This window comes from Nicotiana attenuata, unplaced genomic scaffold, assembly GCF_001879085.1.
Source record: "Nicotiana attenuata strain UT unplaced genomic scaffold, NIATTr2, whole genome shotgun sequence".
Taxonomy (NCBI): Eukaryota; Viridiplantae; Streptophyta; class Magnoliopsida; order Solanales; family Solanaceae; genus Nicotiana; species Nicotiana attenuata.
In genome coordinates, this window is record NW_017672212.1 from 142,937 (window position 1) to 155,112 (window position 12,176).

Here is a 12,176-nt window from a genome sequence, read left to right on the forward strand (position 1 = left end):
TTACCAAATACCCCCCCCCCCCCCCCCCCCCCTGGGTGAATATCCACTCATATCTGCATTTGCAAGTTTGCTATGCTCATAGATAGTTGCAGTTCCGCTATAAAATTCTGTAAACTCTTTTGTTTTGTTTTTGAAAAGCTGAAATAAATCAAACACCTATTAGTCTAGTATCTCTATTACCTCATGGAGGCTTTAGAGGACAATTCGTGTTATCTTTCATATTATTTGAAGGGGACCCTTAGCGTAACCGGTAAAGTTGCTGCCATGTGACCAGGAGGTCACGGGTTCGAGCCGTAGAAACAGCCTCTTGCAGAAATGCAGGGTAAGACTGCGTACGATAAACCCTTGTGATCCGGCCCTTCGCCGGACCCTGCGCATAACGGGAGCTTAGTGCACCGGGCTGCCCTTTTTTTTTCATATTATTTTTGATCATTTTTTATAAATTAACATTTTGATGCCCTTGGCAGGTTTCTTGTGTCGTTTGGGGGAAGGTATTTAGGGAATGATATCAGTGTTACACCTTCATGTAGTAAAAATGAAGGTGGATCTGGTAGCATGGAGCATCAATTATTAAAGATACATGTCCCTAGGACTGAAGCAGATCTTTTTGGCCCCGCTTTTGTTGAGGTAGAAGTTCTAACCAAATATCTTCTTTTATCCTCTTTCCAATTTTTGTATGTTTGCTTATAAATGTATCATTCCTATAATTAGCACCGTGCATCATGTCATTGTATTTTCTTGTATATATTCTTAACGGAAACTACTAGAGGAATAACGTTTGAAAAAGACCATTCTTAAAAAGGTGTTAGAATAATTCTGTCGCACTTTTTTTGAGAAAATTCTTGTCGCATTTATTGATTTTATATGCTCCCTACACTGAAAGAGAAGGGCTAATTATGATCTTCTAGTGTATGGTTGAGTTGAGGCATACGAGTGACAATCCAGATATTCCAGGTTCAAATCCTAGTTAAAACAATCAGTATGAGTCTATTTGTTCCTGCCTTTGCGGGCAGCCTTACCCGGCACATGTATTTGTGAGCTGTAGAAAGTTGTCTCCCGGATTAGTCGAGGTGCATGCAAATTGGCCCTAACATCAACATCATTTATATCTAAAAAATGGCAGGGGTGCTAGCTATACTTTTGTATCTTTTACTACAGCACTTTCTTGGTGCTAGACTGCTAGTTTTCATTGAAATGAACCTTAACTTTCTAATGTAAAGGTCTATCCCAACTGAATATGTGCGCTGATGGAGTAATAAAGAGTGCGCAAGATTTCAGTTGTTCATGTATTTAATTCCTTGAACCTTAGGGGGCGTACCCTAAGGAAGCAAGAAGGGAGGATTTTCTTTACTTTACCGCTAGAACCTTCCTTTCACGAATCATTGTGTTTCACTAATCTTGACTGTAAAAGATTCAACCTGGTCTATTTTGTAGGTCGAGAATGAATCTGGTTTATCTAACTTCATTCCCATCCTCATTGCGGAAAAAGATATTTGTGCAGAAATGGAAGAAATACAACGGAAGTTCTGTTCTGGAGGGTCAGAACACACTGCTGTTTGTTCTCCATGTGAAGATTCCACGTGTAGAAAATCAGAATTCTCAGAATTTATGTTGGATGTGGCATGGTTACTAAGGGAGCCTTCATCAGAAAATGTTCAGATTGTGGCGTCTGTACAGATGCAGAGATTTAATTATTTGTTGAACGTTTTAATGGAAAGTCAGTCGACTATTATTTTGAAAAGAGTATTGCCTTATTTTGAAAATATGGTGAATAAAAACTTGTTAGCTGGCATCACTGATGCTGAAATGAGGCTTTTTCAGAGGAATATTTATGAGAAAAATAATCTGCTCAAGGAAAGATTGCAGCTAAAGGAGTATTGTGCGGGAGATGCGGGACAAATTATGCAGGAGGCAAATACTTCTACTGAAATCTTCCAAAATCATATGAAATCTGTTTTTCCAGTTAACAATGAGGTGACTATCTCATTTCTACCATTGCCATATCATTTTAGAGTATGTTGCAGAATTGAGTTCTGCTATTAGTTTCTAATTAAATGCTTTAATTTAGAATAATCTTTTACTTTTTCTTTATGCTGGTGAATCATACTGTTGGTACATAAAATATGCCTCGGCTTTGAAGCCCAAGGTGAACTTTTTCTTCGCTAGGCTTGAACATGAGCAAGCCTAGCCCCATCTAAAATGATCTTGACTTAGTGTAATGTTCGGTTCATCTCTTGATGGATGCAAAGCGAGAGATTATCGCTTCATGGATGAAGTTGTGCGCTTTAAACCGTGACGCACAAAGTGATTCCCACTAAAATAGTAGGTTCTTTGAATCTCAACTTTGAGGAGTTGGATTAATATAGGTATTATTTTATATTGGATACTGAAATTAGTTGTTTTAATTGAAATTCTATCATTATGGTGTTCATATATATTTGATATCTTTTAATGTTGTTAATTGTGTACTTCCCTTCAAAGACGAGTGCGCTTCACTTCTTGCTTTTCGCTTCAAACCCCATGGATCTTGTTACTCTTTTGCACTTTTCGCTTTTAACTACATATTCTATGCACTTGTGGTAAATAAAAATGGTCATTTATTTTACGTTACAGATTCGAGTAATGAGTATATGAATCGCTTTTTACCTTCAGAATGTCTCTTAGCAGCTCATTTTTTTGTTCTTACTATACTAAGACGTGTTTTCAGAGGGTGATGACTCATACCTGATGCTAAATATATTTTTGTCTTCATAATATGTAGGACGTGGAGGTACCACATGAGCATAACCTAGAGTTTGGTTCGGCTTATTGGGAAAGCACTTCAACAGTCCCACTTTTGGATGCAGAATTGGCATTGAGAGTGAAGGAGCAGTCAGGGAAGCCTTGTGGCTTCTTGGTTAGAAAGACAGTTTTGACGTCTCGTACTCTTGTGTTTGTAATCACTGGTTTTGCTGTGTGTCTTGGTCTATGTGCAACCTTCCTGCACCCCAGAAAAGTTGGTGAATTTGCTATGACAATTCGGAGGTGTCTGTTTGACAACTCTTAATTGCATGTACACCTTTTAACCAAATGAACTGTCTGTAATTACAGAATATAGGCGCAATCTCCAGCACTTGGGTCCCCTGCTGTGACTGGTCTTGTATGATGTTCCTGTGTTTGCTACAATTGCATATCAAGGAACTGGCAAATATTCCTGCCTTTGCTACCACTGCATCTCAAGAAATTGAACAGCATGGAGTGGAGAGATAGTGGTTAGTTTCTGACCGTTAAGACCAAATGCCTACTGGGAGACATGCTTTGCGGCATTCTTGATGTATTATACAAATTGTGCTCTGTAAGCACAAAAACTGTATTAGCTGTATAGCTTCACTTGTTACTTTGTACAAGTTCTAGGGTAATCACCGTGGACTTCATTATAACTTTATGGTTACTGACATCAGTTGTCCTCAAAAGAGCAGATACACATTAGCATTTGCAGATATTATTTTGTGCTTAACAACTTTAAGGGATTGAGGTGGGACTCTTTGAATATTTTGATGTGAATATACGTAGAAGAGGCGGGCCTATCTGGCCATGAAATAATCGATTCAATATTCCAGTGCTGAACTAAATATTAGTTTGGGCAAAGAGTGTTTGCAAAATTTGCATTTCACGTGAAATTTTGAAATAGTGATGTGAAGGTGTATTTCGAGTGAAGTGTTGGTTTCTATGCAGAAAATTATAACGTTCGCAAATTTTTTGTGCAACTTTAGCTTCTGCTAACTTTTTTGCCTATTTCAATTTCAACTCATATACTGTTGAAGCTGAAAATTTTGATTAAGAATCTTGGATCAACCGTCCATAATGAAAATGAAAGGTTAGAACCCCTGCATTTCCTCTTCCTCTGAATAATAATAAAGATGAAAAAAAACAGTAAAACATTAGCATCAATAAAGGTCAAAAAGATAGTACCAACACCCTAAGAAAGAAATCACAATTCCAAGTCTTCTTGGAACACCCTCCAATCATTTTTCAAAGATTTTTCAAAGATTTAAAATAGAGAAATTTTAATAAAGCACTATCTTTTAGTGGTAATTAGCTATCTATAGATACCATTTGCTATATTACGGATTGTAGATACGTTTTTTGTTGTTATAAGATGTATTTGATGTATTTAAGCTACTGTATTCGTGAATACAGTAGCAAAAATAGGCGTGAATCAGGGAAGTCCAGCTAATCAGTTGTTGTATTCGAGTGTATTCGACTGTATTCATGGCGTGAAACATGGGATTACAGCTGGACAGATTATTGTATTCGACTGTAGTCACGGCGTGAAACAGGGGATTACACTGTTTTTAAACGGAAAGTGAATCAATTAACATAATAGACTCAACAAACTCAATTATAACACACAAAATTTGTATTTTCAGTTATAAAAAAGATTCTCAACCGAAAAATACCCCAAAAACATAACAATCTTCAGAGAAATTATATAATACATCTGAATACATAAATTATATTAATTAAAAAAAACATATGAATATATTCTGGCATATAGCGAGACAATGAATACAATGAAACACATAGAATACAGCGGGATACATTGAAATACAATGAAAAAAAAGACAGTGAATACAATGAAATACAACGAGATACATTGAATTACAATGAAAAAAAGATAATGAATACAATGAAATACATGGAAATACAGCGTAAAAACCAAGAACCAGCAACTCTTTTCATCGCAAAAACCATAAACCCAGCAGATCTTCGTCCCTCATATTGTCTTCCCCTGGCTCAAAATTCACTGTCTCCAAGTTTTAATTTTGACTCTGATTCTTCATCTATTTACTAAATAATAATGAAGATGAATCTTCATATGGCTCGAAATCTACTGCGTCCTCTCTCTTTTTCTCTCTGTTTCTGTGTTTTGGACCTTCCTTCCCTTATGTTGAAGATCTGAAGGGTCGTCTGAAAGTGCAAGAGGGAGGAGAGAGCGTGGGGTTTTTGACTAATGGTAGGTGATGTGGGTGAGAGAAATTTTGAGATTGAGCATCGTGCTTGTAGGGAATGGGGGAAGAGAATGAGATGTATCAAAGTAGAAGAGAAAGAAAATAGTGTAACTGAATAGCGTATTTAGTGGCTTAGGGGTAGGAGGTAACCAAAATTAGATATTTTGCTCTAAACATTAAAAGGTATCTATAGAATATAATTTTTTAAAATGTTATTTATTTAAAATAAATAAGGTGTTAACCTTTGCTATAGGAGTTAAAAATTTCTTTAAAATAGTATCAATGTCATAACATAATAAATTAAGGATAAACACCCTTGGGATTAAAATATATTAAGATCCAGGCTTCTGTGCAGCTCTCTTAATGTCCAATTCTGCTAGAGTAGATTAGTTCCTGTGCAAGGCATAGAACAAGTGTCAATTCTCTATGAGAAATACTCATGCATACTTGGTGTTTAAACCAAATCACATGAATTTACCACAGTTGAAGATAAATTGAGAAATGAAAATATACACAAATTAACTAGAGTTAAGTGATAAAATGTGTATAAAAGACATGTGTGATACATTCACCGACCGGGTTTGTGTAGTTTTTTTTCTGTTTGCTACTATGTAAATGCATGAAATACCACCATGTACCCTCAATAATCCAACTCTTTAATTGATGAAACCATTTCTCTCTTTTGGGCCAGGAGAGGGGCGGAAGGGGAGGGGAAAGGTGGGGAGATTCTTTAAGCTGTTCATCTATAGACCGTATCTTGTAACATGATAATAGCTTCTGAAAAAGCAAACAACAACAACACAAACCCAGTGGGATCCCACAAGTAGGGTTTGTGGAGGGTAATGTGTACGCAGATTTCACCTCTATCTAAATAAGGTAGAGATGTTGTTTCCGGTAGACCCTTGGCTCAAGAACAATGAAAAAGAAGCAATAAACATATAATAGCAACAACAGGTAATAGGCAACGGAAGCAAATGGCAAAGCATGTAATAACAAAGATCTATGAATACGAAAACCATTTCTTAGAAGGTGACGGAGTTTACTAAAAGTGCATCCTAATAATGCTGCTGAATTAGTTAACAAAATTGCAAACACAGGTTTCCTAGGTAAAGAAAAACAGTGGCTATTGAATAATTTACTTGAGGAAGAAGACAATCAGCTACAAGCCATCCTATTGTAGCCAGTGTTGTCAAAGGCGCGCTTAAGCCCTGAAGCGAGACTCAAAACATGTTGAGCGCTTTGCCTCGCTTTGTGGACGCTTTAGTATCGCATCAAGGCTCTAAGGCACAATATTCCTTACCAATGAGTGTAATCATGAAAATGCAACATTAAACCATTGATATTTCACTTTATCGTAATCTATTTCTAATTTCTTTGTCCATATATTTGTTATTCATGCTTATAATTATTAGTCTTGGACCATATATATATATATATTTACTTTTTCTCCAGTTGCACCTTTTTTCATTAAAGCCCACGCTTTATTTGAGCTTTGCGCTTAAAGCCCCAACGAACCTTAGAGCTTTTTTGTGCTTTTCGCCTTTCATAATACTGATTGTAGCAAGTAAATCACAACCAGAAAATAACAAGCTTCTGCCTAAAAGAGTTTGGTTGTAACTTTTGCTAACTTATTTAAGATAGAAATACGATGAACCACTAAGCAAAAGTTGGTTAGCTTCTTAAGCTGTAATGCAACCTGATATCTATCTTTTGGAGTCTTTGTAGAGATAGATCTTGACAATTATACAATCAAGGAGGCATACAACATAAGATTAGTTCTGTTTACAGAACAGTTTTTGTTATGAAATATATTGTGTTAATGTAGTATATTCACTTTCCTTATTAATTGTAAATCAAATCCCACAGAATGTGGATCACGATTATGGAAGCTTAAAATTAGGCTTAGATTGATTCTTAGCATCTGTATATATATGCAGCTAATTCTGTAAATGAAAATACATATCTTCAGCTAATTCTCTTGTTTCTCAAAAGCTTCTTTGTCTCATTTTTAACTTGGTATCAGAGCAGCCACCATTTTCTCGAGAAAATGGTGAACGACAAAGACGAAACACCAATCTACCAATCTGATACTTCAAAAACCATCCAGCAAAGCCTTGGTTTGGACCAATCTAATCCATAATTTGCTCATCCTTCAGATCACCCCAATCATATGCTTGTTCCAGTGAAACTGAATGGCACCAACTATCCATCATGGAGTAAATCCATGATACATGCCCTCACAGCCAAGAACAAAATTGGCTTTACCAGCGGAACTATCAAACCACCTCTAGAGACGGAACAACCAACAGAATATGCGCAATGGAATCAATGTAACAGCGTGGTTCTATCATGGCTTACACATTCAGTGGAGCCCGATCTAGCCAAAGGAGTCATTCATGCTAAGACCGCTTATCAAGTATGGGAGGATTTTAGAGATCAATTCTCGCAAAAGAATGCACCAGCTATCTATCAGATCCAAAAGTCATTGGCGTCTCTTTCACAAGGTACAATGTCGGTCTCTGCATATTTTACAAAACTCAAAGATCTTTGGGATGAATTAGACACGCATCGATCTATCCCCACTTGCAACCAGATGAAAGCACACGGTGAACAGATGGAAGAAGATCGCGTAATGCAATTTCTTATGGGCCTCAATGACACTTACAATGTTGTCCGTTCAAATGTTCTCATGATGTCTCCATTACCGAATGTACGTCAAGCCTACTCTCTTGTTATCAAGAAGAAATGTAGTGAGGTATGTCGTCGGAATCAATTGAAATTTTTTCCATTGCTGCTACAGTTCAAAGTCGTCCAATCAATTTTTCAAACAAGTTCAAAAATAATTATTGTGAACACTGCAACAGAGAGGGACATACAATTGAAAATTGCAGAACTCTTAAATTTCATTGCAATTATTGTGACAAAAAGGGCCATACAGAAGATAGATGTAAGTTTTAAAATGGCACTTGGGCTTCAAACAAATCAAACAACCAAGATGGCCAGCAACCCTCACGTAGGGGCCAAGGTAATTTGCACAATACCCTTCCATCTGCTAATGCTATGGATTCTTCCCAAACTTCACATGGTATTCATACTCAAGAGAGCAACAGTTCTTCACATGGACTTTCTACAAGTCAACTTCAACAAATCGCTCGTGCTTTATCTATGATGACACAAAATAATGCCACTGGTAATACCGATGCTTATGCAAATGCAGCAGGTTCTTCTCTTTTTCCAAATGTTTCAATTAATTCCATATTTAGTAAACCATGGATTTTGGATAGTGGAGCTACTGATCATATAGCTTCTGATTCCACACTTTTTACCAAAACAGAATCCCCGTCAATACCAATTGTTAACTTACCCACTGGATCCTCAGCTTCTATCAGTTGCACAGGCACTATACCTTTCAACTCTGAGATCACCTTAAATGATGTTTTATGTGTTCCCTCTTTTCGCTTAAATTTGATGTCTCCAAGCAAAGTCACTAATGCTTTGAATTGTTGTGCCATGTTGTTTCCCACTTTCTGTACTTTACAGGACTTGGCTACGGGAAAGATGATTGGCTTGGGTAAACAGCGTGGCGGCCTCTATTACATGTCTCCCTTGCAAAAGATACCCGCCTCTCATCAAGTTTCTCAACCCTCAAATGTATGGCACATGCGCCTTGGCCATCCGTCACCATCTCGTTTTAAATTAGTTTCTCCATTATTGCCTTCTCATAATGAATCTTTTGAGAATAACTGTACTGTTTGTCCTATGGCCAAACAAACTAGACTTCCATTTTCATCAAGTTCAATATCAACTCATAATCCATTTGATCTTTTACATTGTGATATTTGGGGTCCACATAGGGTGCCTACACATTCAGGGGCACGTTTGTTTCTTACTATTGTAGATGATTTTACAAGGTGCACTTGGGTGTTTCTTATGAAAAAAAAATCGGATACCCAAGATCAAGTAAAATCTTTTGTTGCATTTTCTCATACCCAATTTGATGCCTCAGTCAAAACCATAAGAGTAGATAACGGCGGAGAAATTTTATCCATGAAAAACTTTTTCCAGTCGCAAGGTATCGAATGTCAACGAACTTGCGTTTCAACTCCTCAACAAAATGGAGTAGTTGAACGTAAACATCGTCATATCTTAGTTGTTGCGAGAGCATTACGTTTTCAATCTCACTTACCTCTCACCTTTTGGGGCGAATGCGTGTTGACCGCGGTCTATCTTATCAATAGACTTCCTTCGCCATTATTATCTTCCAAATCACCTTTTGAATTATTGTATAATCATCCACCATCACTTGATCATTTGAAAGTTTTTGGTTGTCTCTGTTACGCCACAGTTGTTCATCCCACTCATAAATTTGATTCTCGTGCCAAACGTTGTATTTTTGTTGGGTATCCTACATGTCAAAAAGGTTACAAACTTTATGATTTGGATAGAAAAATAATTTTTGTGAGCCGAGATGTTAAATTTTTAGAAACCACTTTTCCGTTCTCAATATCACCAAATCTTGATTCTGCAATGCATAGTTTTTCTTCAGACCTCACAGAAAATTTGCAGCATATACCATCATCTTCCACCAACATTTCATCTCACCAACCTCAACATGTGGAGTGTTTTGATACAGATAATTCTACTATATCTCCTGAATCATTGAATCCACCCGAACTCACTGAAGCATCAGATAATTCACATGACCAACCTACAACTTCTGCAACTTCACCTCTGGCTAAACCTACTAGTGCACCTGATAGTGCACTTAGTCCCTCAACCAGGCTGACAACACATGTTTCCAACTCTATAGATCCTTCTATAGCTCCTGCAAGACAATCCCTCCGTGTTAAGAAACCTCCGACATGGCATAAAGACTACAAACTGTCATCACAAGCCAATCATTCCAACTCGACACCAAGTTCTGAATCAGGTACTCGTTATCCTCTTTCTCATTTTATTTCATACTCTCGTATGTCATCTGCAAATTGTACCTTTTTAGCTAACATTACATGTCATACCGAGCCTACCACTTATGAACAAGTTGTTATTGATCCTCACTGGAAGCAAGCCACGAATACAGAATTAGAAGCACTCCAACAAAACAATAAATGGAGTTTGGTACCTCTTCCTGCTGGCCATAAAGCCATCAGATGCAAATGGGTCTACAAAATCAAGTACAAATCAGATGGTACATTTGATCGATATAAGGCTCGTCTTGTAGCTAAAGGGTACACTCAAGTAGAGGGTATTGATATCAGGAAACCTTTTCTCCAACAGCTAAACTTACTACACTTCATTGCCTTCTTACTGTTGCTGCCGGGCGCAATTGGTTTGCTTACCAATTAGATGTCCAAAATTCGTTCCTTCATGGTGACTTGAATGAAGAAGTGTATATGGAACCTCCACCCCGTCTTCGCCGACAGGGGGAGAATGTTGTATGTCGGCTACACAAATCTCTATATGGTCTTAAACAGGCATCAAGAAATTGGTTTCTTACATTTTCAGAAACTATTCAAAAGGCTGGTTATGAACAATCAAAAGCCGATTATTCTCTTTTCTTCAAGGCTCAAGGTACTTCATTTACTGCAATCCTGGTCTATGTTGATGATATACTTCTCACAGGAAATGATCTTCATGAAATCGAGCGTCTCAAAAGCTTTCTTCTCAAATGCTTCCGCATCAAAGATCTTGGAAATTTGAAATATTTTCTGGGCATTGAATTTTCTCGAACACATAAAGGTATTTTCATGTCTCAAAGAAAATATGCATTAGATATTTTACAAGGTTCTGGTCTACTAGGAGCACGCCAAGACAAGTTTCCAGTGGAACAAAATCTGAAACTTACTCCCACTGATGGAGAATTATTGAATGATCCAACCAAGTATAGAAGATTAGTTGGCAGATTGATATATCTTATGGTTACGAGACCTGACATAGTTTACTTTGTTCGTACATTAAGTCAATACATGCATGAGACTCAAAAGCCTCACTGGGATGCTGCTATACGGATCCCCAAATACATCAAGGGTACTCCAGGGCAAGGTTTATTATTCTCTTCCTGCAATAATCTCACTTTAAAGGCCTTTTGTGATTCAGATTGGGGAGGTTGTCGTGCCACAAGAAGATCAGTTACAGGATATTGCATTTTTCTTGGTAATTCCCTTATCTCATGGAAATCCAAGACACAATCAAAGTTTCAAGATCGTCCGCCGAAGCAGAGTATCGAGCAATGGTTAACACATGCTTGGAGCTTACTTGGTTACGTTACATTCTGCAAGATCTAAAAGTCCCACAAGCAGCTCCTACACAACTATTCTGTGTCAATCAAGTTGCTTTGCATATTGCAGCGAATCCCGTCTTCATGAACGTACTAAACATATTGAAATAGATTGTCAAATAGTTCGCGAAAAACTGCAAGCTGGAATGATTAGTCCATCATATGTACCGATACACTTCCAGTTGGCAGATGTCTTTACAAAGGCCTTGGGAAAGGATCAATTTGTGACACTACGCAACAAGTTGGGACTTCATGATATTCACTCTCCAACTTGAGGGGGAGTGTTAAGAAATATATTGTGTTAATGTAGTATATTCACTTTCCTTATTAATTGTAAATCAAATCCCACAGAATGTGGATCACGATTATGGAAGCTTAAAATTAGGCTTAGATTGATTCTTAGCATCTGTATATATATGCAGCTAATTCTGTAAATGAAAATACATATCTTCAGCTAATTCTCTTGTTTCACAAAAGCTTCTTTGTCTCATTTTTAACTGTTTTAAAGTCAAATTGCTTAAAAGCAGTAAGCATGGGAGTGGCCATGACTAATTTTACATGATCTTATTGTGAGATAAGTGTCATGATTCAAAGAACAGTAAAAACATCTAAAACTATTCCTTTTCAAGACGACGTGTGCTCAAAATTGAACTATCCTTTTCCGTAAGACGCCACATTCTATGATGCTGAATTAGTTCAATCTACAAATCCAAGTTTTTTCTTTCATTTATACAATTAACTTTTCTTGAGGACTAAAGAATTATCATCACAACACTCTTCGAGGAAAAAAGAATTACCATTTACAAAACTATAAAAGGGTTCATTTAATTGAATCAAATATGGACCAATTTAAAAATTTTGTGCAAAAGTCACTAAAAATGATTAAAGCAACAATTATACATGTAGGA

At 37.0% G+C, this 12,176-nt stretch overlaps 2 protein-coding genes across 2 annotated transcripts in view; both read left to right on the forward strand.

The window, feature by feature from the left end:
* Positions 1–3,591, forward strand: part of LOC109212344 (squamosa promoter-binding-like protein 7) — an 11,762-nt gene extending 8,171 nt beyond the window's left edge. The window contains exons 8-10 of the mRNA XM_019375977.1: positions 468–627; positions 1,435–1,974; positions 2,762–3,591. Coding sequence (XP_019231522.1) covers positions 468–627; positions 1,435–1,974; positions 2,762–3,046 — 985 coding nt within the window. The 3' untranslated portion in view covers positions 3,047–3,591. The remainder of the gene's footprint in view (positions 1–467; positions 628–1,434; positions 1,975–2,761) is intronic.
* A 6,793-nt stretch (positions 3,592–10,384) lies between these two features.
* On the forward strand, positions 10,385–11,543 carry LOC109212342 (uncharacterized mitochondrial protein AtMg00810-like). Its single transcript, XM_019375975.1, has 2 exons — positions 10,385–11,223; positions 11,339–11,543. The coding sequence occupies exons 1-2, from the start codon at positions 10,385–10,387 to the stop codon at positions 11,541–11,543; spliced, it is 1,044 nt and encodes a 347-aa protein (XP_019231520.1).
* The last annotated feature ends 633 nt before the right edge of the window (positions 11,544–12,176 follow it).